This window comes from Gadus morhua, chromosome 15 (genome assembly GCF_902167405.1).
Source record: "Gadus morhua chromosome 15, gadMor3.0, whole genome shotgun sequence".
NCBI classification, from domain to species: Eukaryota; Metazoa; Chordata; class Actinopteri; order Gadiformes; family Gadidae; genus Gadus; species Gadus morhua.
In genome coordinates this window covers 7,051,338-7,077,330 of record NC_044062.1, presented here as the reverse complement: position 1 = coordinate 7,077,330, position 25,993 = coordinate 7,051,338, and the positions used below count along the sequence as shown (strand labels likewise).

General features: G+C 48.1%; 2 protein-coding genes across 4 annotated transcripts; one reads left to right on the top strand and one right to left on the bottom strand.

The window, feature by feature from the left end:
- The first annotated feature begins 108 nt into the window (after positions 1 to 108).
- On the top strand, positions 109 to 17,259 carry egln1a (egl-9 family hypoxia-inducible factor 1a). 3 transcript variants are annotated; one of them, XM_030378233.1, is made up of 5 exons: positions 109 to 1,834; positions 11,920 to 12,039; positions 16,096 to 16,226; positions 16,331 to 16,398; positions 16,568 to 17,259. In XM_030378233.1, exons 1-5 carry the CDS (start codon positions 1,088 to 1,090, stop codon positions 16,621 to 16,623), a joined length of 1,122 nt encoding a protein of 373 aa, XP_030234093.1. In that variant the 5' UTR covers positions 109 to 1,087; the 3' UTR covers positions 16,624 to 17,259. The 3 variants fall into 3 exon arrangements, with proteins under 3 accessions (XP_030234093.1, XP_030234092.1, XP_030234094.1); XM_030378232.1 differs by having other exon boundaries at positions 16,090 to 16,226; XM_030378234.1 differs by lacking the exon at positions 11,920 to 12,039 and having other exon boundaries at positions 16,090 to 16,226.
- A 957-nt stretch (positions 17,260 to 18,216) lies between these two features.
- Positions 18,217 to 24,320, bottom strand: gpr137ba (G protein-coupled receptor 137Ba). The gene is made up of 7 exons (XM_030378231.1): positions 23,378 to 24,320; positions 22,640 to 22,689; positions 21,748 to 21,970; positions 21,096 to 21,242; positions 19,653 to 19,781; positions 19,043 to 19,164; positions 18,217 to 18,735 (listed from the first exon to the last, which is right to left on the bottom strand). The coding sequence occupies exons 1-7, from the start codon at positions 23,735 to 23,737 to the stop codon at positions 18,621 to 18,623; spliced, it is 1,146 nt and encodes a 381-aa protein (XP_030234091.1). The 5' UTR covers positions 23,738 to 24,320; the 3' UTR covers positions 18,217 to 18,620.
- Positions 24,321 to 25,993: the final 1,673 nt, after the last annotated feature.

Here is a 25,993-nt window from a genome sequence, read left to right as displayed (position 1 = left end):
TACAGTATAAATATCCCTCAAGGAAACAAACGGGCAAGCGTAGATAAAAAGATTGAGGTCTAAAATGGTGAAATAAAAAGTTATTTTAATCGGTATTGTTTTTGTGACTTGTGAATTGAATGGAGGCTGCATTCCAAATCGCATGTTTTTTTCTTTTTAGGCTACTTGTAGTACGTACGACAGTTTCCCTTACAAAGTACGTACTGTGGCACACCGTATGCATACAATTGGAACATACTAGGCGTTTTCACTGATTAGCACACCTGTAGTGCCACCTATGTATCTTGTGTTGCGCAGAGGATTGTGAGGCAGGATAGCCCAAAAAGCATGCTGACTTGCATACTGCGGTTCGGGATTAGATATAGTACAACATACTGGTATTTGTGGCAGACCATATTTTCCATACTATGTATTGGGACATAGGCTACTACATATTTCTCTGCCATACTAAATAGTATGGTAGTATGGGTAATAAAACGCAGGGCCTTACCCTAACTCTGTGTTCCAGACCCATTCTACCATACTATTGAGTATCATACTAAATTAGTATATTTATTACTATTTACTATGGTAGTATGCATACTACTGTGCAACAGTATATTGTAAGGGTAGCTGAGGCGTACAGAAATAGTATGCGATTTGGAACGCAGCCTCGGAGACTTGATAGGTGGGTTACGCACGATTTGACGTCGAGGGGGTGGGACTTCCCGGTGCGCGTCATGATAGGAGGGGCTCTGAGCGTCGATCCCAAAAAAGCTTAGCGCACGCAGAACGGCGCCATGTGTCATGTTGGACGGCGGGCTCGCGCCGAAACGTCCTGACTGATCGCGCTCTGATCGAAAAGTGGGCTTTAATGGACGTTTATTATGCGGTGTGGTGCTCATGCGCGAAGTACAGAAGAACTTCGTGTATCGATTTCTTAGGATTCCGTGCGGTGGGGGTCATGTTTTTTCGTTCCGGTCGGGGTAGCGTGGCACCAGGCGGCGGAGCGTTTCCGAAGTTAACAGGGCGCATGTGAAGGATTGGAAATTAAAGACGCAGTACACACGTTTAAAGACGAAGTACACACTGCGTCCGAGCCGCAAACATGGAGAAGAAGAAAAGCGCACTGGATCTGGAACGGGAACGGGAGCGCTCGTACTGCGAACTTTGCGGGAAAATGGAAAACCTCCTCAAGTGCGGTCGGTGCCGCAGCTCGTTCTACTGCAGCAAGGAGCACCAGAAGCAGCACTGGGGGACGCACAAGCTGATATGCAAAGAGGCGGACACGGCGGCGGCAGCGCAGCAGGGTCCTAAACAGACCCCCGAACCGGCGCTGTCTGCACGGGAGGGCAAGGAACCGGAGGGATCCAAACTAAAGAACCGGAGCGCCGAGCAACCGGAGCCGAGCGGCGAGCGCATGAGAGGCTTCATCACAAACGCCGAGGGACCGGAGGAGGTCATGGACAAATCAAGTGGGGGTGTTGGTGGCAATAACAATGCCAAGCCCAATGGACAGACGAGACCGTCCCCGCAGAAGCTCGCAACAGACTACATCATCCCGCTGATGAACAAGAACGGGATCTGCGTAGTGGACAACTTCCTCGGCGCGGAGACCGGGGTTTGCATCCTGCAGGACGTGAAGGCGCTGCACCAGACCGGCCGGTTCACAGACGGCCAGCTGGTCAGCCAGAAGAGCGACTCCACCAAGGACATCCGAGGGGACAAGATCACGTGGATAGACGGACAGGAGAAGGGCTGTGAGAAGATCCGCTTTCTGATGAGTAGGATGGATGATCTGGTCAGACATTGCAACGGGAAACTGGGAAACTACACGATAAACGGAAGGACTAAAGTAAGTATGTGCAGGTGGCAGGTCTGATCACCCAGATTCCTCTAAAGCTCATCTAAAGTGTTTTTTTGAAAGCAATATTGTGTCAAAGTGTAACATTCATGCATTTAATTGATGCTTTATTTACAGGGATATACTCTTGGGTCTATTTATGAATCCAAATCTGGAGCAGTTAAACACTGCCCATTCAAACTATTATATCCCAAGTGTTTAACACTTAAAAACGACACATCAAAAAAGGATTACAGCATTCAAAGACAGTGCTTTCTTAGTAGTCAATACAGAGCTTTCCTGTTGCCTGACACATGTCACAAAGTTGAGAGGCGTCATGTTTACAAATGTTCAGGGCGACCCTGAGCCGTTGTGCCCTGATGCACTTTGGCCTAGTTTAATGCATGACATTCAATGTGTGTCAAACACGTTGAAATATATTTTCGGTTTCCACCATAGTGCCGAAGACCACTTCCTCTAACCCTCATGACAGTAGGAAAACGAAGGCAATGCTCTGCAGCCCACCAGTCTTCTCTGAAAGTCCCCCTTATGGAGAGGTTCACTGTGAAGTTGGCAGGGGTGGGGAGGGCAAGACCTGAAACTTTGCCCAAGGCCTGAGACTTTGCCCTGAGAAAGGTCTTCCCGACCCTCTCCTACACACAGACGCACTCCTTCTTGGAGAACTGTTTACGTTCAATGACGGGGTCGTTGTTGCAGTCTTGTTCTTGCTGCAGTCTTTTCCTGGCGTAAACAGACGCTTTGCGCAATACTACGGTGTGTACGTGCAGTTCATAATCTGCTACACGCCCCCCCATAACCTTGGGATGAGCCACACTCCCCTCCTGTATGGATGTCCTCTCCTTACAAGGTTGTGGGTGAGGCAGTGAATTTGTCAGGGTTAATTACATCATAAATATAACCCGCCAGGCATGACCGGATGATTTATGTAAAAAAAAAAAGTTTTATTGGATTGCCCTTCTTGCCTGGCTATTAAAAATTATGTACACTCATTACCTGGAGTTTCTACTCAAAGATCATACGGATTATTCCCTGGAAAATCAGGTGTCAAAGTAGCTCGGAACAGTGTAAAGTATGACGAGTAGGCAGCTGAAAGTAATAAAATAAACAACATATTTACATATCTCTATGACAGCAGGTACATATCCATCACTGCTTCAAATCCAACCACAAGTAATACTGAGTCCACCTTCTTGAACCCTCCATTGAATCCTTCACTGAGCGCGAGCAGATCCTACTGTACCTCCTCGCCTGTGGCTGAACTTTAATCAACTCATTGTTGTGCTCGACTTCCTTGCCTACTCCCGTGGAAGCCCTGGCCAGCTCCTCTGGATCGGGACCAGGCCACGCCACCATGACTTGCGCAAATGGAGAGCTGCCAGTATCAATAGTTCAAAGGGACACAAGGCACTCACACCACCTCCCAAACAATCCGCCCGGCCAAAGATAGAGGAAAAAATAAATTGGGCCAATAGTTATTCAACGGGATTGTTACCACTTCCGCCTTTCCTTGATAACATTGTGGGTCGGAGCAGGCTGTTTGCTTCCCCCCCCCCCCCCACACCCCCCAGCCCCCCCATCTGCAGTGTTCAGAAAGGCATTGTTGGGTATCTAAGAGGAAATAATTTGATTTGCTAGAATTTACACAGCGGGTTGTGTTTAATGACACAGGTTTCAGATAAAGGCACCCAGGCTGTTCTACGGAAGCAAGGCACTTTGTTTTCACACTGTTATATCCTTTATTAATTATTTCATTCAATTGTGTCTCTACATTAGATATATTCGATCATTTGAATGAGGGCACCTTACAACTCCTGCATCAAACTCTGCTAGCCATGAGAAAATACTACCAAACTCGTCTGTTTCCCCTCAGGCTAAGCTACCGACGTGCTAAACCAGTCCCACCTCCGCGGGGGGGGGGGGGGGGGCCTGTTAACCTCAGTCGTCCCCAGACCTGGCTCTGTCTCCAGGAAGGTGACTCCTGCCATAGGTCATTAACGGGGCAGAGTAGCAGCGGGGGTGTGGTTCGGCGCAGGTCTTCTCTGTCCGCTGGACAGGACTGCTGCATGAGTCATTAGGCTGCAGCATTGGGCTGTGTGGAGGGAGGGGCCGTTTCACTATACTGTTATAGTTTCCACTGCTCTCGTATGTATCCTCCGCTGCGGTTTCGACTCAAAAGGCAGTGAGTATAGGCCTGTGAATGTGGTGTAAACGACTGCCAGCTTTCACTACTGTTGTGTGTATTACGAGCAGCGAAGGGGGCAATTGACTAGTTTAACTACACTCACATCTTTAACTACTTGCGTGCTGCAGTTTCTTATTTGTTTAGGCTTGTTTTTACCAAGAGTTTGGATCACCTTTCATTGAGCAGGGGGATGTTCTATGATGTATTCCCAGCATGGGTGGGGTTCGGTTATTCCTAATTTTAATAAGCAAATAAAAGCACTATGAGTCACACTGCTTGGAATTGATTTGAAGACCAGTTAGCACACGAGCTACAAGTGAAGTGAGCGTGGGCTAGCCACACGTTCTGAGCTGAACGTTAGGCTGTGATGATGGGTCGGCGGCTCGACTTGAGTTGAGTTGACCCATTTGTTACCCGTTTGTTTCTATGTCTTACAGCCTTTGCTGTGACCTCCATGACTGTTCCTGAAAGAGTGCTCCAACGGAGTAGAAGTTGGGGACGGGTCAGAATATATTTAATTTTTCGTTCCCGAGGGTCAAAATCGATTTTTAACATTTGGACCGTCAATTTTTTTTCCCATTCAAATATAAAGTTTTTCACAAGCCATAACTTTGTTTCCCTTGTAACGACTGAGGGTTTGACTAATGGCTGGAACAATCATTACCTTCCCGTAGGGTTCTTATGCAACGGAAAAGTTGTTCTCCTCCAGTAAATAGGACGGACCTTAGCTACGACTTGGCAACGGGAGGTATTCTAGTCCGCTCAGCTATGAGCCAGAGAGCTAACGTTATGCATTGCACATCATACCTTTTTAGACAAGCCTCCCCCACCTAACGCCCACCTTATTCTTCATGTTTAACCTGTTTTTTTTTTTAATCCTAGTCTGTCTTAATATATGTCTGTTACATAGTTTAGATAGGGCAATATGTAAAGCTTCTTTGAGTACCATATTAAGCGCTATATAAATGTCATTTATTATTATTATTGTACATAGTTATAATTCAATATTCGTCCCAGCCTTTATACAACAGATGCTCTAGGGTCTATAGCATATAACTGAGTTGTCTGATTACAGTTTAATTCATTTTTCACAATTTACCAGCTCTTGTTTTGAAGACTGAATCACTGCGCCATTCGTTTCAATGGGATTCGCGACGGTCTATGCTTTGAACATAAAGTGTACATATTTATAATTTGAAATTTGTCCCAGCCTTTTTACCACAGATGCTATATTGTCTATAGTATATAACCGCGTATTCTGATTACAGTTTAATGCATTTTTCACAGCAGACTATTTGACTGGAACTACTTAGCAGGTAGTTGTTGTTTTTGTGTTTAAGACATTAAGTGATTTCTTGCCGATGATCCATAGCTGCCTTTGTGAATGTCGGCACACATCGAGTAATTGATTATTCGCTCATACCACCCACTGATTATTCAACCATGAAAAAATGTGAGTTTTTCACATCCCTAGTAGAAGTATCCTGTTTGGAAAGGAGGCAGCTAGATAGATGGAACAGCCTCATCGATACATACTGACTGTAGGGCGGAGGAGGGGATTTCAGACGTACAGGTGTCAAACGACGACAGTTTGATTATGTCTGAGTTTATTACCTGTCAACCGATGGCCGACTGGTTAACCGGTCGAGATTCCCCTCTGTTCGTCAATCAACGGTCTCTCCTTCGGAACGCCATTGTTGTCCTTATGACCGGAAAGGGCATTCATTCGTTCTGTCCCACGCGTGTACCTGAAGGACGTTCGTCAGCGGGCAGAAACTTCTGTCACTGGCAGGGAGCGCTCTAACCCAACAGCTCTACTTTCATATTGATCCCACGCCTCCATGGAAGTCTTTACTGACTTTAATGGGTGGTTCATCGCACGACATTGTGTGTGTGTGTGTGAATGAATAGAAAAACTCCTGACTGAGGCCAGAAGAATGTTGACTTGACTCTTTCCTCTATTGAGATATGCTTGCTTACCCCATGTGACTCCTTGACCTAGTCGAAGAGCGAAAGCAGCAGTCCTCTTTATATAAGTGGATCTCTATGTGAAGCTATTTTAAACAAGGCTCGTCAAGGAAGCTCATCTAGCTCAACGTATTCTATGTTTCCTTTATATTTAATTCATCAAGGTGAGACGTGCATTAGTGTGAACCCTTCGAACCGCACGCACAAATATCGACGAGGAAAATGCATGCGTTTTCCGCGCGTCAGCCTGCGTTTTTCCGCCGGGATGGCCCTCTGTGTATATGTGCCTTCATTGTTCTGCCGTTTAAAGTAAAATGAAAAACAACTAGGTCGTTGGTTTTAAACAGGGATTTCCTCTCTGCACCGCAGCTCGGTCACTCTGATGGTATAGAACACACACACACACACACACACACACACACACACACACACACACACACACACACACACACACACACACACACACACACCAAGAGAGGCCTCCTACATCCAACCGCTTCTGCTGTACTGTTTAGATAAGCGGCTTTCCGTTGGACGAGCTGGACCCCCCTCGTAGCGTTTGTCCCCCTGTCCCCGTGCCGATGCCCCCTTTCCCCCACCCCCCCTACGATACGGAAGCCTATAGCCCCACAGCGAGAGAATCATGATGTCAGGTACCAGATGAGGTCTTTGTGGTGGGGGCGGTGGGGGGTAATCGTGGGCCTGGACTACTCTGGTTGAGCCTCCAAAATACCAAAGAGGATCTTCTCCCCCATGGTTACCACGATATGTATATTGAATAATGGCCCATATATCAATATTTTCAATTTCGCCGATATCGGTAATTTTTTACTACCTAATATTGGCATTGGCATCCAGTATCCAATCCAGTATCTTCAGTAGGCTGGTTCACCAGGAATCAAATGAACTCACCAGCGTAAAGGTCACTTAGAGAGATACTCACACACACCACTTTGGGTTAATATGAGACTGAGGACTAAATTGTATTTGAGGGTTTAGACGAGGTCCGCGTTACGTGCTGAACAAGCTTCTGGGTGCACACAGGAGGAAATGGTTGTTTTTAGTGGGGGTGTTTTTCAGTTTACATGTTCTCTATTTGTGCTGAATAATCACAACCAAGAAACAGCAGCACTCTTTGAATACAAGACGCTCCACAAAAAACACACACCTCGCTATTGTCTTTTTCAATATTAGCCATTGTTGGAAGCCAGTCGCCCCAAGCTGCTGAACCCCTTGATTTGTGTGTTTGAGTGTATCTTAATCCCGATCTTAATAATGGAACGCCTCCTACGCCTAGGCGACTGCTGGGTCTATTCCGTGTGGGTGATATCTGAGATGCGTGACTGGACTAAGCGTATACCCACCTGTCCTTTCCGAGGGTTGTTTGTGGGAGCCGATCCTGTGCTCGGTGTTCCCCAGTTGTAAGGATATCCGAAAGCATTGCAAAACGATGACGTCCTCAAGCGCGGTGCAGACGGATATAGCTTCAAGAGGCCGGAGTGAGCTCTTGAAATCCTATTTCCCCTTCTGCTGCTGCAGCTTGCTGTGCATGCCACTCCTCTCAAAGTGGAGGATTATATTATTTTCCATTAAATTTGACTGTCTATGCTAGGGGACAATGTTGGGCCTTTTGCAGAGAAAGAGGGAGGGAGAGAGGGAGGTTAATGCGTCAACATAAACAGACTAGGTAGGCATGCAGCATGTTGGTAGGCTGTTATTGTCGGCTGGGCGGTAACTTCTAGCCTACTTCTACACCTGGTCTTATAATATCTAATAACAGTGTGTGATAGGGGTCTTATATGCATGGAACCCTGCAGGTTAGGGTCCGTGTCTCTCTGTATCGGCCTCTCCCTACCCCTCTGTCTCTCGCTCTCTGTCACACTCTCGCTCTCTTTGTATCTGTTTCTGTCGCTGCTTCTGTTGTATGTCTGTCTCTTTCTGTATCAGTCTCTGTCTGTCTGTCTCTCTCTGCCCCTCTTTGTACCTGCTGCTCTCTCTGTATCAGCCTCTGTTCGTCTCTCTCTCTCTCTCTGCCTCTCTTTGTACCTGCTGCTCTCTCTGTATCAGCCTCTTTTTCTCTCTCTCTCTCTGTCTCTCTGTCTCTCTGTCTCTCTCTCTCTCTCTCTCTCTCTCTCTCTCTCTCTCTCTCTCTCTCTCTCTCTCTCTCTCTCTCTCTCTCTCTCTCTCTCTCTCTCTCTCTCTCTGTCTCTCTGTCTCTCTGTCTCTCTCTCTCTCTGTCTCTCTGTCTCTCTCTGTCTCTCTCTGTCTCTCTCTGTCTCTCTCTGTCTCTCTCTGTCTCTCTCTGTCTCTCTCTCTCTCTCTCTGTCTCTCTGTCTCTCTCTGTCTCTCTCTGTCTCTCTCTGTCTCTCTCTGTCTCTCTCTCTGTCTCTCTCTCTCTCTCTCTCTCTCTCGCCCGTGCGCTGGGTGGAATGTAAACAGGCAGCATGGCGAGCCGGGTCAGCCCCCTAATGAGGGCTCCGGAGGAACGCGGAAGAGCGGGCGGCAGGAACAGGAACACAGAGGGAGGTCAGGGGTGAAGGTGGCGAACAAGGAACACCTCCAGCAGAGAGAGAATGAGTTCCCGAAATCCTTTTTACCGGAAGGGATCCGTTGTAAGCCCCCGGGCGTCTAGTGACGGTGGTGAGTGGTGGGCTGCCGAATCTCTCTCTCTCTGCATGTGTCGGCAGGTGCTGCAGGTTCAGTACTATGGGAGGGAAACTAGTTGAGCGACTCAGCCATCATGGGGCGAGGGCTTACACAGAGGGAGTTACGTTGAATCGGAATCAAAGGGCGGCCCCGCCGCGACTCTCAAACGTGAAGCACGCTGGAATGCAACGTGTACGCCGGGTTCCGTTTGAATGCACTTGAATGTGACCACGCACATTCATTCATCATTTGGTGCCGCTGCGGCCCCAGTAAGCAGTCCCGTCATGCCCAATGTGGGTTTGAAATCGGAAAGGGGTTGGAGCCACAAGGCTGATCCAGGCCCGGGTCTAAGCTAGCGCTGAGCTGCTGCAGGACTGAACCACAGGGGAGGTGGAGAGGAGTTCAAGACGATTCCTTAAGGAACGGACGCAGACGGCGGAGTAGGTGTTGGCTGGACAGGATGTTGCACTCTATAAATAGCATGTGTGGTTTTGTATAGGCCTATGCTTTTCACCCTTATTCCTTGACGGAGAGTTTGGTTTGGTTAGAGGCATATTTATTATTGCGGTTGTCGCTTTATTCCCCCATGCGCCGCGTTAATGCGTCGTTTTTAAAAAGGTTTTGCCGTGTGGCGTTCAGGGTGGCGCGGGGATTAGGGTGGGGGCGCGTTGCTTTGATCAGACTAATCTTTATAGCTTTCTGCACATTATGTGTACTTATGAAAGGCCAGAGTCTCCCCGCTGAGCTCGTGGCTCTGTGTGGGGTCAGGTGGTCCTAGCCAGCACGACAAGCTACTCTAGCCTAGCACTGCTGGTCCTCGAGAGGGGAAGGAGGTGGGGTGGGGAGGGCGGGGCCGGGGAGAGAGGGCGGGGGCGTCTGACCAGCAGAGAAGATGTTTGATCTCCTGGGCCAGTGCCAAAGGCTGAAGCCCCCCCACACCTTTTGGATTATTCTCCCTGTAACGCACACATGCTCGCGTGCTGCAAAGGGCTGCAAGCGTGCGTGCGTGTGTGTGTGTGTGTGTGTGTGTGTGTGTGTGTGTGTGTGTGTGTTGTCGACTGTGTGTGTGTGTGTTGTGTCGACTGTGTGTGTTGTGTCGACTGCGTGTGTGTTTGTGTCGGTTGTGTGTGTGTGTGTGGGGGGTTGAGGACAGTGTGTGTGTGTGTGTGTGGGGGGGGGGGGGGGTTAAGGACCGTGTGTATGTGTGATTGAGGGCTGTGTGTGTGTGTAAGAGAGATCCCCTCGCTGTACCCAGCATCAGCAATCTTCCACACGCTCTGCACGTAGCAGGACCATTAAAACACTGCTCCCTCTGGCGCGAGGCCAAGAGTCAAAGTTTACAGCAGTTCAAACTCTTCTCTTCTGGAGAGCCGCCCCCTCCCCTCTCTCACCCTCTCCCCCTCTCGCTCTGTTTCTCTTTCTGTCGCTCCGTCTCGCTCCCTCCAACTCGTGTGTTGCTTGCTTCTTTTTTTTTTTTTTTCTCTTTCTTTACACACTTCGGCACGTACGCCAAATGCACACACACACACACGCGCGCACACACACAGACACACACACACACACACACACACACACACACACACACACACACACCCGTAGGCACCCGAGACTAACGACTCTGACAGTTAGGAAGTCCTTTGTCTGTTAGCGTGTGGCATGCCCACCCACTCTTAGGTCTCCCTCCACCACCTCCACCACCACCACCTCCACCACCACCACCACCACCACCACCTCTACCAGCAGCACCACCTCCCCACCGCCCATCCCCGCAGAGCTCTTTACGCACCCAGCCTTTTGTGAGGGTCTGTCGAAGTGTTCACCCGAAAAGGGTGAGGGGGGGAGGTCTGTCAGCCATGAGCACTGGAGCGAAGACCCCGCCCCCCCGCCCCCCCAGTTCTGGTGTCTGATGTGGGCAGCCGACGGAGCACGCACACCCCCCTGCGCCCACCCTCCTCACGGAGGAGACGCTACGGTGACGGGGGGGGGGGGGGGGGACTGACGCAAGTGGCTCCGGCGAAATGCGTCAGGAGGACGGGGAAGAGGTGTGTGTGTGTGTGTGTGTGTGTGTGTGTGTGTGTGTGTGTCGCGTGCGGTGCGCCGTCCTTTAGCGCACGTCCTTGGTTTTGCTCAACAAGCCATGCATCTGCCTCTGAATAAAAATCAAACAATGGAACGGCACTCGAGAGAAGGTCAACATTTCAGATAGGGCGACCTCCATACGAATCAAAACATAAACACTGACGCCCCCCGTCCGTCCGTCCGTCCGTCGCGGTGGTAAGCGCAGATCCGGCTGCGCTTTTGTTCTGTATATATTCTTTTGCAACAGTATTTCTTCGAGGCGCACGTATGCTGGCTACAGGATCGCGGGGCGTGTGTCTCCCGACGGTGATTTAGAGAAGAGGGGAGTGTTTTTAATAATGTTGCTATGGTGTCGGTTACATTCTTGCCTGCCCGAGCCCGGGGACTCCCACTCTTTGTTCCGGAGAGATCTCGCTGCAGACACTGCTCATGGGGGCTGGGAGAGCAGCCCTGCCCCCAGTCGTCCTCCTTGGTTTCTGCACGTTCAACAGTCTCTGTCCAAACTTATCTCCTCCCAATTCATTTTCAGCGTGAAGCCCGACAGACACTAGAGGGGGGGGAGGGGGGGGGGCCAAGATGTGATATTTCTGTGCAAAAAAATGCCTTTCATCCAGAGACAGATATTGCGGTATGAATAAGATGGAGGGAGGAAGGATATTGCAAAACTGCACAAAAACCCACATCTTTTAAGTCGTCTGGAGGCCAGTGTTTACACAACGACGCTGTTTCTAAACCACAGAATGTCCTCACCGGTAGTGCCCGTCTTATTGGAGCAGGAAGAGGAGGAGGAGGAGGGGGGGGGGGGGGGTTTGGCACTGGTCTCGAAGGTTTGGAGCGTTCTGCCGGCGTGGTTTCCGTAAGGCTTGCCTGCACGCCAACAGCTTCCTATCCCACAGTGCACACAGGTGTGGACTCGGACCCTAGCTCCCCGTGTGTGTCCGGGGCACAGCAAGCACAACGAGCAGCCACCAACCGAGTTCAGATGCATGCCGTGCACAACCTCCCCCGTGCATTGTATTATCACGCACTGCTGCGCTACCACTTTAGGCCAACCCGATCCCTCAGTGAATCCTAATTCTAAGTGCTCGTCGTCCTGCGGTTCGGTGGTTGAAGTCCGGTGGGTTTTGTAAACGGTTGTTTGTGAAGCGCGTGGCCGTTCATTAAACGGTGCCCTGGTTGTCGTTTCCTCTCTCCTCTTCAGGCGATGGTGGCGTGTTACCCGGGCAACGGGACTGGATATGTGCGGCATGTGGACAACCCGAATGGTGACGGACGCTGCGTCACATGCATATATTACCTTAACAAAGATTGGGATGTCAAGGTAGGTGAATGAGCCCGTCCAACGAAGAAAAGGCAAACGTCCTTATGTGGTTTTTTTGTTAAGCTAATTTACGTTTTCACCAAGAATATATGGTCAACGGTTTAGGTTTGGTTTGACTTGGAAGAATTTATTAAATCAATATTTATTATCTTTTTCTGATGCGTTATATGAGAAAAGTCAAGCGCAAGACAATGTTTTCGTTGCGGTCTTCCCGTATTCTCCTTGCGGTCTCTCCTCCCAAATCTTCTCGTATTTGGGTTAACCTCCCTGCTGTGTTTCAGACCCGGCATGCTCCGGGAACAATTGCTCCTTTTCCTTAATCCCGTTATAGTAGTTAAGGACAGAGTTCCTACCCCCTGCAGCGACTCATTACTGTACGTTACAGTACTGTTCACCCTCCAGTACCTCCAGGAAACAGCCACCAACCACACCATAACTTGGCTGTAACCACGTCATTACCTGACTGACTGTAACCCGGGTATAACCTGACCGTAACCCAGTCATAACCTGGATTTACTCGTGTATAATCTGACTGTAACCCAGTCATTACCTGGGTTTACTTGTGTATAATCTGACTGTAACCCAGTCATAACCTGGGTTTACTCGTGTATAATCTGACTGTAACCCAGTCATTACCTGGGTTTACTCGTGTATAATCTGACTGTAACCCAGTCATTACCTGGGTTTACTCGTGTATAACCTGGCTGTGACCCAGTCATAACCTGGCTATACCCAGGTCATGACTGTAACCTGACTGTGACCTGGTCTTAGCCTGGCTGTGAGCTTGTATTCAGTCAGACAGCTGGTAATGCATGAGTTGTTCTGCTGTTGTTTGCAATTAATAAAGTGGGGCTCCAATTATATGACTGCACATCTCAATTTTCACAATCGCACTCTGATATAGGCAAAGCTTAAAACCCCAAATTCTATCTTTATTCATGTGCCACTTCGCAATCGGGTTGCTGCATCTCCCTGGACGGTAGAGGTTCGTACAGATCACCGTCTCGCTACAAAGGGTGGGACCAGTGAGTGATGACTCTCGAACAAACATCTGGCAGTAGCACGGCCAAATTTGTTCGTTAAGCGTGGGGCGCGGTTGGGAGAGACCCGTGCCTAGGTGCGGAGGCATGGCAGTGCTTCATAACGCCAGCCTCCTACCTCCAAACCTGTTTAGGAGATTATTAAATTACAGGGAGGTCTGGTGGGGATGTATAGCGGTATAGAGCTCTGCCCCAACAGAGGATGGCTGGTCGCTGGCTAGCGTGTCGGGGAATTCCGCGGCAGGGAGAGAAGATGCATGAATGCAAGGTCCTATTCACCGTTGGCCGCTTGCCCAACGTGCTTCACAATGCCATGGGAGTTTCTGTGCTGGCTCGGCCACTGGGGATTCATCTATAGCCTCGCCCTGAGTTGTTACCCTGGGTATCATACTATACTCGCTGCTGTACAGCAAGTCCATTGTTCAGTCTTGTCGTTGGTCAAAGCTTAGAAACCATCTATGTGAAACAAAATCAATGCATCGTCATTGTGTGTGTGTGTGTGTGTGTGTGTGTGTGTGTGTGTGTGTGTGTGTGTGTGTGTGTGTGTGTGTGTGTGTGTGTGTGTGTGTGTGTGTGTGTGTGTGTGTGTGTGAGAAGAAAACACATTTGTAGCATACATTTCCCGGTAAATATGCGTCCATATTTCGGCGACTGGAGATAAGTCTATTTATACGTTTGCACATTTCATCCATTTTTCTTATCCAAGAGCTGGACGCGTTAACGGTCAATAATTGATTAATCATTAATAATTAATAAGAGGCATGACGCACGTCTTTTTCTCAGTTTACGCTCTGTTTAAACAGTTCCAGTGCCACATTAGTCAAGTGAATCGTTAAACAACTTAAACAAACAGAGTAATAAAACAATAAAGGTCCTCTTGCGATGGCTGTTCTTGTCGGTCTTATTCAACCAATGGAGTTGCCAAACAAAACTGTCGAATGAGAAATGAGAAATTACTAACAAGGCAGATCAAACAAAACAAAACCCATTTAGTAAAAAATGGTACATTGAGCCTACACTGTCAGTTAAAACATTAAGTTAAATTATTCACGGCAATTAATCCATTAAAGATTTAATCATTAACATCCCTATTATATAGGATTTTAAATATTCTGAAAGGCTGTTGGCTGCTTAACATTTAAATGATTAAACATTCACCCTTAAATTTATGAACGAGTCACTTTAGAATTCTCCGGAATATATATATAAAGGTGAATAGGTCAGTAACAAGAGTTGGGAAGAGCCGTATTTTGAAACATGACAACCAAAACATCTCCTTCCAGTCTGTTCCCTACCCCTCTCTCTCCCTCCCTCCCTCCCTCTCTCCCTCTCTCCCTCCCTCCCTCCCTCCCTCCCTCCTTCCCTCCCCACGTTTCCAGGCTATTGTAAAGTGTTGCATTTCACACACCTGTGATTGACAGGCGAGATGGATTCCCTGAATCACACAAGGAAGAGATTGGCTGTGATGCAAATCGAAATGCTCTCATTCTGCGGAGCCGAGATTGTCTCAGCGCGTTTCACTCACTGATCGCTATGTTATTTCTTCAAACTTATCTTGAAGGAATCGCTCTTAAATCTTAATACAGCTCCTTACTACTCCTTAATCCTGATGATATGCTTCAATAAATTGTATTGTATATGGATATAAAATGCTGATTTGCATGTTAATAATATTTAGGGCTTTTCTGTATTTGTATCAATCATTTTGTCATGGAATTTTAATACTTCTGATTGTCATTTTATTTGATTTATAAAGGGGCAGTAGTTTTCCTAAACCCTGCCTATAAATTCTTCAAGTCTAAGATAAGCCACACCCTAACAAAACAACGGGCCAGCTGTTATCTAAAACAACGTTGCCTGGATACCAAGGTGTCAGTCAGAGAAAAAAGTGTCTGTGGAGTGTTCGAGTTCAGTTTGTCCAACTGTTTGAGCTCTGCAATCTGCCAATCACCTCCGCTCTCTACTGCGATCTCACCCTTCATCCACGTAGAAACCATTTCCGGGGGGGCATTCACAGCTATGATAAGGGACTCGGCCTAAAGGCTTGGTTAAGATTGAAAGTCGACGCAACGCAATGACAACACAGTCACTTCAACCAAGACCTTGCTGTCTCCTCGACGCAAGGTTAACATTTTTTGGGAGGCGCGCGTCAAGCCCTTGCGGGTGGACACAAGGAGGGTCCACAAGGACGAAACGGGTCCGTCAAAACCCCTTCCTTTGCGTCAACATGCAACCATAACTAAGCCCTAAGGGATCGCGACGAAGGTCAGGTCCTTGTTTGCCAGCTGTCAGGGAGCTCTTAAGGGCCGTCCAGGTTTAACGCTCTGAAGAGGTTACCAGCAGGTCAATCAACAAACGCCTGCCTCTCGACGCGTTAAAACCCACCAACGATGCTACTGTATGTTCGCTTAAAAACGCTGTTCCACCCACACAAAACGAAAATGTACAGCCGTGTCTGTGCTCGCGTATTTTCTCTGGCACTCGAAGGCAAAACATGAACCGCCTATCTCCCTTCGACCCTGCCGTGCTTTGTTATGGTATCAATGGCCCTGTCTGTGGTGAGGAATGGTCCTCGCGTCCTGTTAATGTTGGTGACGCCGCGAGCCGGTACCAGGGGGGCGGGGCCCGTCTCAGGCTCACGCCGCTGTGCGTGTGAAGAGAGAGACGGGGGGGGGGGGGGGGGGTCCGTATCAGACCGTGCGAGCTGGAATCCGCCAGGCTCACCCCAATCTCACCGCTCTCCTTTACACCCTTTATCCCTCCGGCACACGTTTTCCTGTGGCTCATTCTTCCCCGATCCCTCCGCAGGAAGTCCTTCCCCTTCCCTACTGCTTCCCGTCCTCTGTTCCACTCCCCCGGGCCCCCCCGGGGCCAGCCCTGCTCCTGCTCCTCCTCCTCCTCCTCCTCCGCCCGTCGTCACTATCACACCATGTTTAGGGCTCGGTGTGACCATTGTTTTGTTGTTTGTGGTCGTCGTCCTCGTCGTCTGACATTGGTTCTGGCCTTCAAGGAACAGGGAGGCCTGCTCCGGATCTTCCCCGAGGGCAAGACCCAGTTCGCGGACATCGAGCCCAAGTTCGACCGGCTGCTGCTGTTCTGGTCGGACCGGCGGAACCCCCACGAAGTGCAGCCGGCGCACTCCACCAGGTCAGCACCGGCGGGGGTGCTGGGGTCAGGGGTCAGCGGGGGGTCCGTTTTTTTTTTTTTTTCCCATGATGCACTTCTCTTGCTAATGAATGTTCACCCCGCAGGTATGCCATCACGGTCTGGTATTTCGACGCGGACGAGCGGGCCAAGGCTAAAGAGAAGTACTTAACGGGTAAAAACAAAACATCTGTTTGACAATGAATTGTTTTTTTGTGGTTGTGAGTGTCGTTTTTTTGGGTCGTTGCACGAGCTCCTTTCATTGTTCAAACATCTGTGTTAAATATAGTATCTTCTCATGACGAGACTTGTCTTCCCTCCCACGTGTCGTGTTTGTTGTCCAGGTGCCGGGGAGAAAGGAGTGAAGGTGGAACTCAACAAACCCTCGGACCCCAGCTAGTGTCTGCCTCGCAGACCCCCCCCCCCCCCCCCTCCCTGCAAGAACCCTCAATCAAGTGCTCTGTCCTCAGAAGTGGCCTATAGCGAGCGAGAGAGAGAGCGAGATTGTGTATTTTTGTGTGTCTGCGCTTGTACGTGCAACGGCTGGTGTGAATCAATACGGAGCGCCGACATCGCCGGAGCGAACGCCGACCATCAATGTAAGCGGCGGTTTGAAAAAAAAAAAGCAACGCTAAATACAATCGCGGTTTCTTTCATTTCACCCCCGGGGGAACTCGGAAAACTCCGATGGCTTTGATTGTCAAGACATTTTACCGAGAGGAACAGTCGCCCGTTTGTTTGTTTCCCCCCCCCCCTCCTCCTCATCCATGTCTCACCTTTTTTGGTGTCGCCAGGCTTTTATGTTAGAGCTGAGCACAGAAGTCGGGCCCAGGTGGACAATTCTGCTTTTTATGCTCTCCACATTGTGGTTCTTGCAGTTGATTCCTTCAAGGTACAGTGTTCTGCATAAGATTGTTTATTGATGCTTTTCACATGGAATGAGCTGTCATAAGCTGTGGTTTGATTGTACTTGAGTTTTTCAATAGCTCGAGTGGTGAACGCAATTAAAAAGAAACACCTTTTTCTGACTGTTGAATGTTTGCCTTTGTTTTGCGTTAATGATGGCGTGAAAATCATTTCTTGTGCCGCCCTTTGTCAATGTATTTTTATTTATTTTTCATGTCAAGTCATGCAAGCTTGCAAGACGTTTAAAGAAAACATGAATCTGACTGATCGCTCAAGAATTCCAGTCAGGTCTGAAGGCGCTGAGGTATAATTGACTGCTGCATGCTGCCACCTGCTGGACACCACGGAGTAGGGACTTGGTTAATCACGATTTCTAAAATGGCTTATCGACATAAAGTAATTGGAATATCCATAGGGTTAGATATTCTACCAATTTAAATGTATAAGTTGTTATTGAAGGTCAAGCACATTAATTTCTTAACTAATTTGTAGGAAAAATCATGTTCATCCTCGTCTTACCAGCTATGCTAGAGCGTATGCAATTAACAGATGCATTTGGATAGTTCTACATCCATTATAATAGGCTATTTTAAATATTTGACTGAATTCAATAGATGAAAATACTTCCGTAACCCTCTTGAAGTGATAGTAGTATGAATAGATGGCTGTAAACTGCCACTGACTGGGTAGTACGCCTTATTTCAAATTAATTTCCGGGCTGGATGCATTTTGTTATTTAAGTGTGATGGTAGTTTCTGTTTTACACTTTAATGTGACTCATCATGTGGAAAATAACTTTGCTGTCCTGCTCTACAAATTCCTTTATGGTTATTTAAGGACGGTTTGATTCAACGTAATTAAACCTAGCAGCCAATTCCATGGCAGTGAAGCCTTGGTTACAAATTAATATGCTTGTCAATGCTTTATAAACTGCATGACAAGTAATCTTCTATCAAACACCATACAGCTTGTCTTTCTGATATATACTCCAACTCATGGTGGGCACCGTGAATACTATAATAAGAAAATTCCATGAATTGTAAGAAGTCCAATATTTGTCCTTATTCTTTTATAGCGTTAACAAATGTACACAGAATAAAACTCCCTTTATTATGAATTCAACAAATCTATTATATAAACTAATCACAGTCTATGTATCAATGTAAATACATTTTATAATGGAACACATCGGACTAACCAAAACACAGAAATATATTAGATATTTGGCATCAACTATGTACTAACTAATGAGTCAGAATAGCTATACTTCTTTTACCATATTGTGCAAGTTAATGTCCCAATTAAGGACTCGAATATATCTGTATAAAAAACTCTGTTAACTCTTGTTTGCAGACCCAAAAAAATAGGGCCATCAAAAAAAAGAATCCCAAATGTATAAAGTCCAGGGTGACGTCCCTGATATGTGCCTCTGTTTGTCTCTGAGTCATGTGCAAAAACAGTGGGTGCCTGATAGGTCAGGTCAGCTGTCCATCAGTACGGGTTCAGCTCCTCTGGGGGCGGGGCCTGGAACAGAGGCTCCTCCCCCCCGATGTAGGCAGTGATGCTGCTGCTCTGGCTGCCCCAGTCGCAGCTATCAGCGGTCACACTGCGGCACAGCGAGACAAACACTTTAATTGTCATCCTTCAGGGAATACGTCTGTCTGCCAGTCGTGACATGATGTGACTTCCTCCGATATATAGTTTAATCAGATTTCTACTACTTACTAGATTCAATCCAACTTGCTATAGCCTACGCTTTATAGTTGACAAAAAATATATTATATATGCATATAATTTTTTATAATTTTTTTCAAGTTTGGCAATCCACAATAAAAATGATATTTACAAAAATGACAAGAGCTAAGAAGCTAGTCCAGTAGTCGAGGAGTTTTGACTATCAGTGGTCTTGCTACCTGGGTCTGATGTTCTGGGGGATGATGCTCCAGGCCAGGTCGTCATCGCTGTCGTAGCGCCGGGGGTTATCGAAGAAGTACGCTCTTGATGAGAACCCATGGCCAGAGAGACCCGGGCCGCTCTGCAGCCAATCACAGACCGCCGATTGAGTTAATTACACCACACTCTCATTGGTCAATCAGCGTCCTAACGACCTTTCAATTAAATTAGTCTATATAATTATGAATGTTGTTTTTAAGGATGCTCTTATTGTAAATAGATTACTGCAATACGAATACATTTACACTTAGTGCATTTAGCAGATTTTTTAATGAAAGCGACCTACAATAACTACATTTGTCAGAAGAAAGAGAAACAACTATATATCGCTGTCGGTACAGTAAAGATATTCAGCTAGGAAAAGACGCTACACGATGCTAAGTACTATTTCTAAGTGCCAGGACGTACAACAGACAATAAGTGCATACATTAAGTGCAAGATACATTCTTATGGTATTCTAGTGACCGCCATTATCAATGGCTAAATTTTCAAGATCACAGAAAATGGAGGATCTTTAGTATTAGAACCAATTAAGCTCAGCAGTGGGACAGAGACGAGGGGATCCCTACCCTGTCCTGGGAGGGGCGTCGCACCCTGAAGAAGTAGACCAGCAGAGAGGTGGGCAGCAGCTCCCACACAAACAGGACCACGCCGAACACAACGTAGCCGGCATCGCCCAGGGTGAGCCGCAGATCTGCCTGAACACAAACACCCAGCAGAGGACGGCTCAATGAATCCACCTCCGGCTGACGATGAAGCAAACACACTCATATACCAATGCTTCTTTAAAGGGGACATATTAAGGCCCAATCCCATTTCTACCCTTACCCCTTCCCCTTACCCCTCCCCCTTGTTTTGAAAGGGGTAAGGGGTAGAAATGGGATTGGGCCTTACCCCTTCCCCTTACCCCTTCAAAACAAGGGGGAGGGGTAAGGGGAAGGGGTAAGGGGTCGAAATTGGATTGGGCATAAACCTATTGGTTTATTTTCAAAACAAGCCGTTTTTGAAAATGCGCAGCTTCTGATATCACAGGTGGGCGTGTCCACCTAGATGTGTGCTGGATAGATCAGTCTACCAGCCTTACCCGTGGACTGTAGCAAACATTGTTTAGCTATCCTTCATACATCTAGGACGGTTTGTAAGAGCTTATCAAACTCACACCTGGTGGTATAACATGTCCCCTTTAATCAAACATGGGCTTTGATGTTATGATACGAGCAGACGTCCACACCCTCCAGTCCCCACCACCCCCACTCCCCCCAGGCATGTGGCTCAGGAGGTAGAGCGGGTTGGCGGCTGGTAACCGGAAGGTTGCTAGTTCGAATCCCCGGCTCCTCCTAGTGGAGTGTCGGGGTGTACCTGAGCAAGACGCCTCACTCTGACTGCTCCCGACAAGGGTGCTGTCGCCTTGCGTGGTCGACACCGCCGTCGGTGAATGAATGTGTGCGTGCGATGTTGTAAAATGCTCGGAGTGGCCAATGGAGTCAGTCCATATATATATTAAAAAAAGTACACATCTTCTTGTGCTGACTCAGTGGTTGACCTTATCCATCCGGAACAGAAATCAGCCTGGCCTTTTCCTCTTGTTGTTTTCAATTTCAGTTCTCTTTTATTCCACCATTGTCCTGCACTAGGCCGAAACATAAATGATCACATTCCTCTGATCTTTCCTCACGATATACTAGCTGCCCGACCCATAAGCAGGCCGTCAAAAAAAACATCTCTGTAAGCAGCCTTTGCTCCAAGATCATACACAAAAACAAATGGTACTACCAACCACTCAAAACCAAAATAAATAGTATTCCAACCAATCACTGAGGAGTGGTGGGTGTTGTGGGGTATAACGCTGCGTTCTTGATAGTTTTTAATGGATGAACGAAACACGGAAGTTAGGGGCGAGCTGGCCCCGTTTGTTTGGGATCTCGCTTCAAACACCAACAGAGGTGACGTCACCCAACATCGCTGATACAACCTTTAAGCACTCGCTTATCGTGTTCGGAAGCAGGCCGTACCTGGTCCGAGACGTTGTACCAGTCGTAGTCGAAGGAGTTGATGGTGTTGCTGGACAGAGCCAGCACCACCAGGTTGTAGCAGGCCCTGGAGGCGTACAGCAGGATGACCGTAGCGCCTATCGCTGTCCCCTGGCACACGGAGGTCCCCTGAACAGACACACCCACATGCAGACACATGGATCAGTTTTCAAACACACATTGATTGGTTGAAAAGGTGTCTGTCTATAGTAGCTTTTCTCTTTACTCTTATGAAACTCCCCGAAAGTTTGATTTCAATATTCTCTACGTAACATCACAAGCTACTTTAAAATAACACTAGTTAGTTACATTTTAGTAAAAAATAGTAATAAAATAGTTATACATGGGGCAAATTTGAATGACTAAATTCTTCATCTCCATACTGTCAATACGCCAAATGATACAGTTACACATGTTTGCTGTTGACAACGGAAAGCCATTGTGCAAAGCAAACACTGCGTGTGTCATTCTAAGGAGCACCACCATGTTACAACACAACAACAACCACAACAACAACAACAACTGAATCTATTCTCGAACCAAAGAAAAAGTATAATCTCGAGGAACCGTTCGTTCCTCAATCACCGCCAACATCCAGCCCTGCGCAGCGTTTCACCCCCCTTAAGCTCCTCACCTTCGACTCCAGGTAGACGTTGGCCAGGGACATCTTGGCGATCTTGTAGAGGCACGCGGCGAGGGACACGGCGCACAGGACGAAGAGCGTGTCGTTGATGGTGACCCGCACCAGCACCACGACCCGTGGGTCGGCCGCCGTCATCCTGACCAGCAGAGCGCAGGCCAGGTTGACCAGGAGGAAGAGCAGGCTGATGGAGAGGAAGAGCAGGTAGAGGGGCAGCCTAGGGAGGAGAGGGGTCAGGGGGTCAGGGGGTCACGGGGTCAGGGGGTCGGGTCCCGAGTCACTCCATGCCTCTGTCGTCGTTGCTACACGTCACGGGGCGAAGTGCAGTCATCCTGGAGGCGTCGCAATGGTGCGCAAATAAACCGTGTTTCTGAGGTGTGTGGTTGTATACGCGTTGGCAGTCTGATCGCCCTGTACCGACGGACGGATGTTTACAATCAATGTCCTTGATTTGGGTAAAAGATACTTCTTTTACCCAACTGCTTGGGTAAAAGAAGTACTGCTTTTGAACCGAGAGAGAGAGAGAGAGAGAGAGAGAGAGAGAGAGAGAGAGAGAGAGAGAGAGAGAGAGAGAGCAAAAGCAAGAGAGCATGAGGCAGACCCCTAAATCTTGAAAGGCATGTGTTTGCTTCTCTGTGTCAAACAAATGCAAGACAATGTTGAGGAAGAAAAGGACATCCCATAGCATCTTGCGTTTGAGAAGACATCAGATGACAGAAGACACAAAATACCACAAGCGGTAGTTATGGTTTGGTTTAGTGAAGCGGTTCATGACCCTGTTGGAAGCAGTTATTGTTACATGCAAGTATGCGGGAAAGCAGTGTGTCTATGCACATGTACAAATGTACACAGTAAACTTGATCGGTATACTGGTGGACAGGCATACCTGTATCTCAACAGCTCTGGGTCATATTTTGACTTTGCCTTGAAAACAACCTGTTGGGAGAAAATCAAAAAAGGGAATTAAATTAGATAGTCATCAGGCTACGGTGTGATACTGTTACTTAAGGCCTGTTTCACTTCTCTCTTCTGAGGACTCAAGCAGTCATAAGCCCTCTCGTGAAACTGCAAGTCCAGATTAAAAATAGTTGTTTTCACACACAGCTGCTAGATTCTATAGAACTTAAGCGAAACTCTGTGGGAACCTGCCATATCGCCTCCACCCTTTATATCGGAGGGAGTCAATCATGTCACGACTGGCAAATCAGTAGAGCAGGCTACTGCAAGAATAGTGTACATCATTGGTTCATTCATCTTTACTTGTGTGTTGTTTCAAATAATGCCCACCTTCAGGGTAAACATTTAACAATGTTGCTGGTACAACATATGGATAAATAGCAACTTGTTCAACACATTTGCACCCATAGTCCCCTGAGTATTTAATCATGCCCAACTTCACGAGGATTCAACTTTTGAGTGCTATATCGAAAGGACAACAAGAATGTAACAGAGCCTGGTTTTGTCTGACATCCTCCCACCACGATGCTCTATCTGAAGTACATTAAGGAATGGCTGCTCGTCTATTTCAACTTAAACCTGAATGCAGGACACACAACCATCAACACCAAACAAAAAAACGTACATTCTACACACAGCCCAGTGAGCGCTCCGGAGCCCCGCTCACCTGGGCAAAGTAGAGGTTCATGAGGCAGAGGGTGAAGAACTGCAGGCAGACGGGGCAGCAGTACAGCAGCCAGAAGGGCAGGGGTCCCAGCGTGTTGGCCCTCACGCAGTCCTGGAAGTAGAAGGAGAAGAGCACGGTCCGCAGGGCGGCCCACAGCAGGCACAGGAACAGGAACACCGTCTGGTAGCTCAGCCGCTTGTGTCCGTACCGCAGCACCAGCCAGAGCTGGGAGTACACGCCGACGAAGAGGAGCGAGTACAGGGCCGTGTAGACCACCGTCAGCCCCAGAGTCACGTAGGTGGGCACGGCGGGGCTGAGCGTGGAGGGGGCCAGGGCCACGCCGCCGGCCGGGGGCTCCATGGCTGCCGGCTTTTCCCCTCCCCGAGCGAGGGAGCGAGGGCCGGAGGAGGGGAGCGCTAGAAGGAATGAATGGAGAGGGGAAAGGGGGAGAAAAGGGGGCCTCTCTCCCTTTCTCTTGCTGTCTCTGAGCTGCCGCCGCTGTCTCCGGACCCCCCCCCCCACCACCAACACCACCACCACCAGCTCCTCTTACCACCGGCCGGTCTGCCCGCTGCAGCGGCTCCCTGAGGCACGGTTTAAACAATCCAGAAGGGAGCCGGGAAGGAGGGAAGAAAAGGATGTTATGAACGCCGCGATAGTAGAGGGGGGGGGGGGGGGGGGGGCGTGTGTCAGGAGCAGGGAGAACGGAAGAGCAGGAGAGGAGAGGTGGTGGAGAAGCACTGCTGGAGCCGGTAGCTGAGGCACATGATCGGACGCCGGAGAGAGAGAGAGAGAGAGAGAGAGAGAGAGAGAGAGAGAGAGAGAGAGAGAGGGAGAGAGAGAGAGAGAGAGAGAGAGAGAGAGAGAGAGAGAGAAAGCCGGTCAGCAGTCGTGAGCAGGAAGCTGCATTGTGCTGTAGCTGCTGTAGCCCAGGGAGAGAGAGAGAGGCAGAGAGCTCACAGGCACCACCCCCCCCCCCCCACCCCCCCCCCCCCATCCCTGACGCAAGGCCGTACGCATCAGCTGACGCACTCCGCTGTACCTTTTAACCCTATCCTGGAGGTTCCCACAGCCCGGGGGAGCGAGAGAGAGGGAGGGAGAGAGGGAGAGGGAGAGAGAGAGAGAGAGAGAGAGAGAGAGAGAGAGAGAGAGAGAGAGAGAGAGAGAGAGAGAGAGAGAGAGAGAGAGAGACAGAGAGAGAGACAGACAGGGAGACGGGGAGAGATATAGAAAGACAGGGACATGGAGAGGAAGGGAGAGAGTAGTAGTGAATCAAGACAGGGTTTGAATCACTACATTAGCTTGCTTTTTACACTGCTACTAAACAACAACAAAATCTAGAGGAAGAGAGATAGTGAGAGAAAAGAGGGAGAGAGGGAGAGAGAGAGAGGAGGATGGGGAGGGGGAGGGAGGGGAAGCGAGAGGGGGAGACACTGCTGCACTTTGTCAAACTCCGGACGCTACAGACGAGGCTGTCGTGATGAGAAACGACCAGCACACCAAGACATCGCTCCTTCTCTCTTGTTTTGACCTCTTGGGGCACTGTTGCAAAAGTAAACAATGTCAATTGAAATGGAATGTATACAACGATGCGACATTGTTAATGCATTAATACTTCTATTTGACACATGGCTTGTATAAAATATGAAATATTTTGCCCGGATTCACTGTATTTTCAATTGGTGAACCTATCATTTTTCCCCGACACTGGGTCATGTGAACACAGGGGGAGCCATGAGGAAGAAGACCTCTCCCAGTCCCCTTTGACCCTGCTACAACATTTGTCCAACTCTGCACCACCCAAGTCAAACAGAAATTGTTGCTGCTTTCTCAGCAAAATCATTATTGATGGATCGCTGGAGGGTAGCTGGGTGGGTTTGTTGTGTAGGTAAGAGGTCCACATTCTTAAGGGATAAAATAGTGTACAAGGTCTGGGATAAGAGGGATAGAGTGTATTGGTTGATCAATAGGAACCTTGTTCCCAGACAGTCCTGTATCCTGAAGGCTTATCCTGTTACCTTGGGTGTCTTGAAAGGCGCCTCTAAATTAAATGTATTATTATTATTATTATATTGGTGCTGCCAAACAAGTAGCACTCCACGATATTGCTGTGTTATATCACTTTTTTTTGAAGTGCAGACAATGCCAGCTATATTTATTTTAATCCTGTAAAAAAGCTTATAAAGTAAAATGTTTTGCAAAGTGAACGATCTTCATTTTTAATCCATAATTTAACCACCAGGTGGCAGTAGAATCCCATTTTTGAGATAAGCATAAAGGACGGCGGACGCCGCCTTATTTATCTTCTCTTGACCAAAACTAAACCACTAAACCATTTAAATTATTCCATGAAATATCCAACGTACAATCCGAACTGAGAAACGTGGAATTTTATTTGATTTAAAAAAAATTAACACGAGGCGGTAGGGCCAACAAACGGAGCCGTTCGTCACGTGGCAATAGTCCAATTAGTGTATGGAACAGTAGGCTCCACTGTCCTTGAAGTAACGATCAATTAACTCGGCCAATTAACCCAGTCTTCTGACATTCAAGGGTCCGTTGCTTGAAACGGGTTCAAGTCTGCTGATACACTTTTTTTTATAAAACTTCATAACT

Coding starts and splice junctions, on each gene's coding strand:
- egln1a (XM_030378232.1), top strand. CDS start 1,088: ATGGAGAAGAAGAAAAGCGCACTGGATCTGGAACGGGAACGGGAGCGC. Junction 1,835..11,919: donor CGATAAACGGAAGGACTAAA/GTAAGTATGTGC, acceptor TCTCCTCTTCAG/GCGATGGTGGCGTGTTACCC. Junction 12,040..16,089: donor ACAAAGATTGGGATGTCAAG/GTAGGTGAATGA, acceptor CTGGCCTTCAAG/GAACAGGGAGGCCTGCTCCG.
- gpr137ba (XM_030378231.1), bottom strand. CDS start 23,737: ATGGAGCCCCCGGCCGGCGGCGTGGCCCTGGCCCCCTCCACGCTCAGC. Junction 22,690..23,377: donor TGAACCTCTACTTTGCCCAG/GTGAGCGGGGCT, acceptor TTCTCCCAACAG/GTTGTTTTCAAGGCAAAGTC. Junction 21,971..22,639: donor CCAGAGCTGTTGAGATACAG/GTATGCCTGTCC, acceptor TCTCCTCCCTAG/GCTGCCCCTCTACCTGCTCT.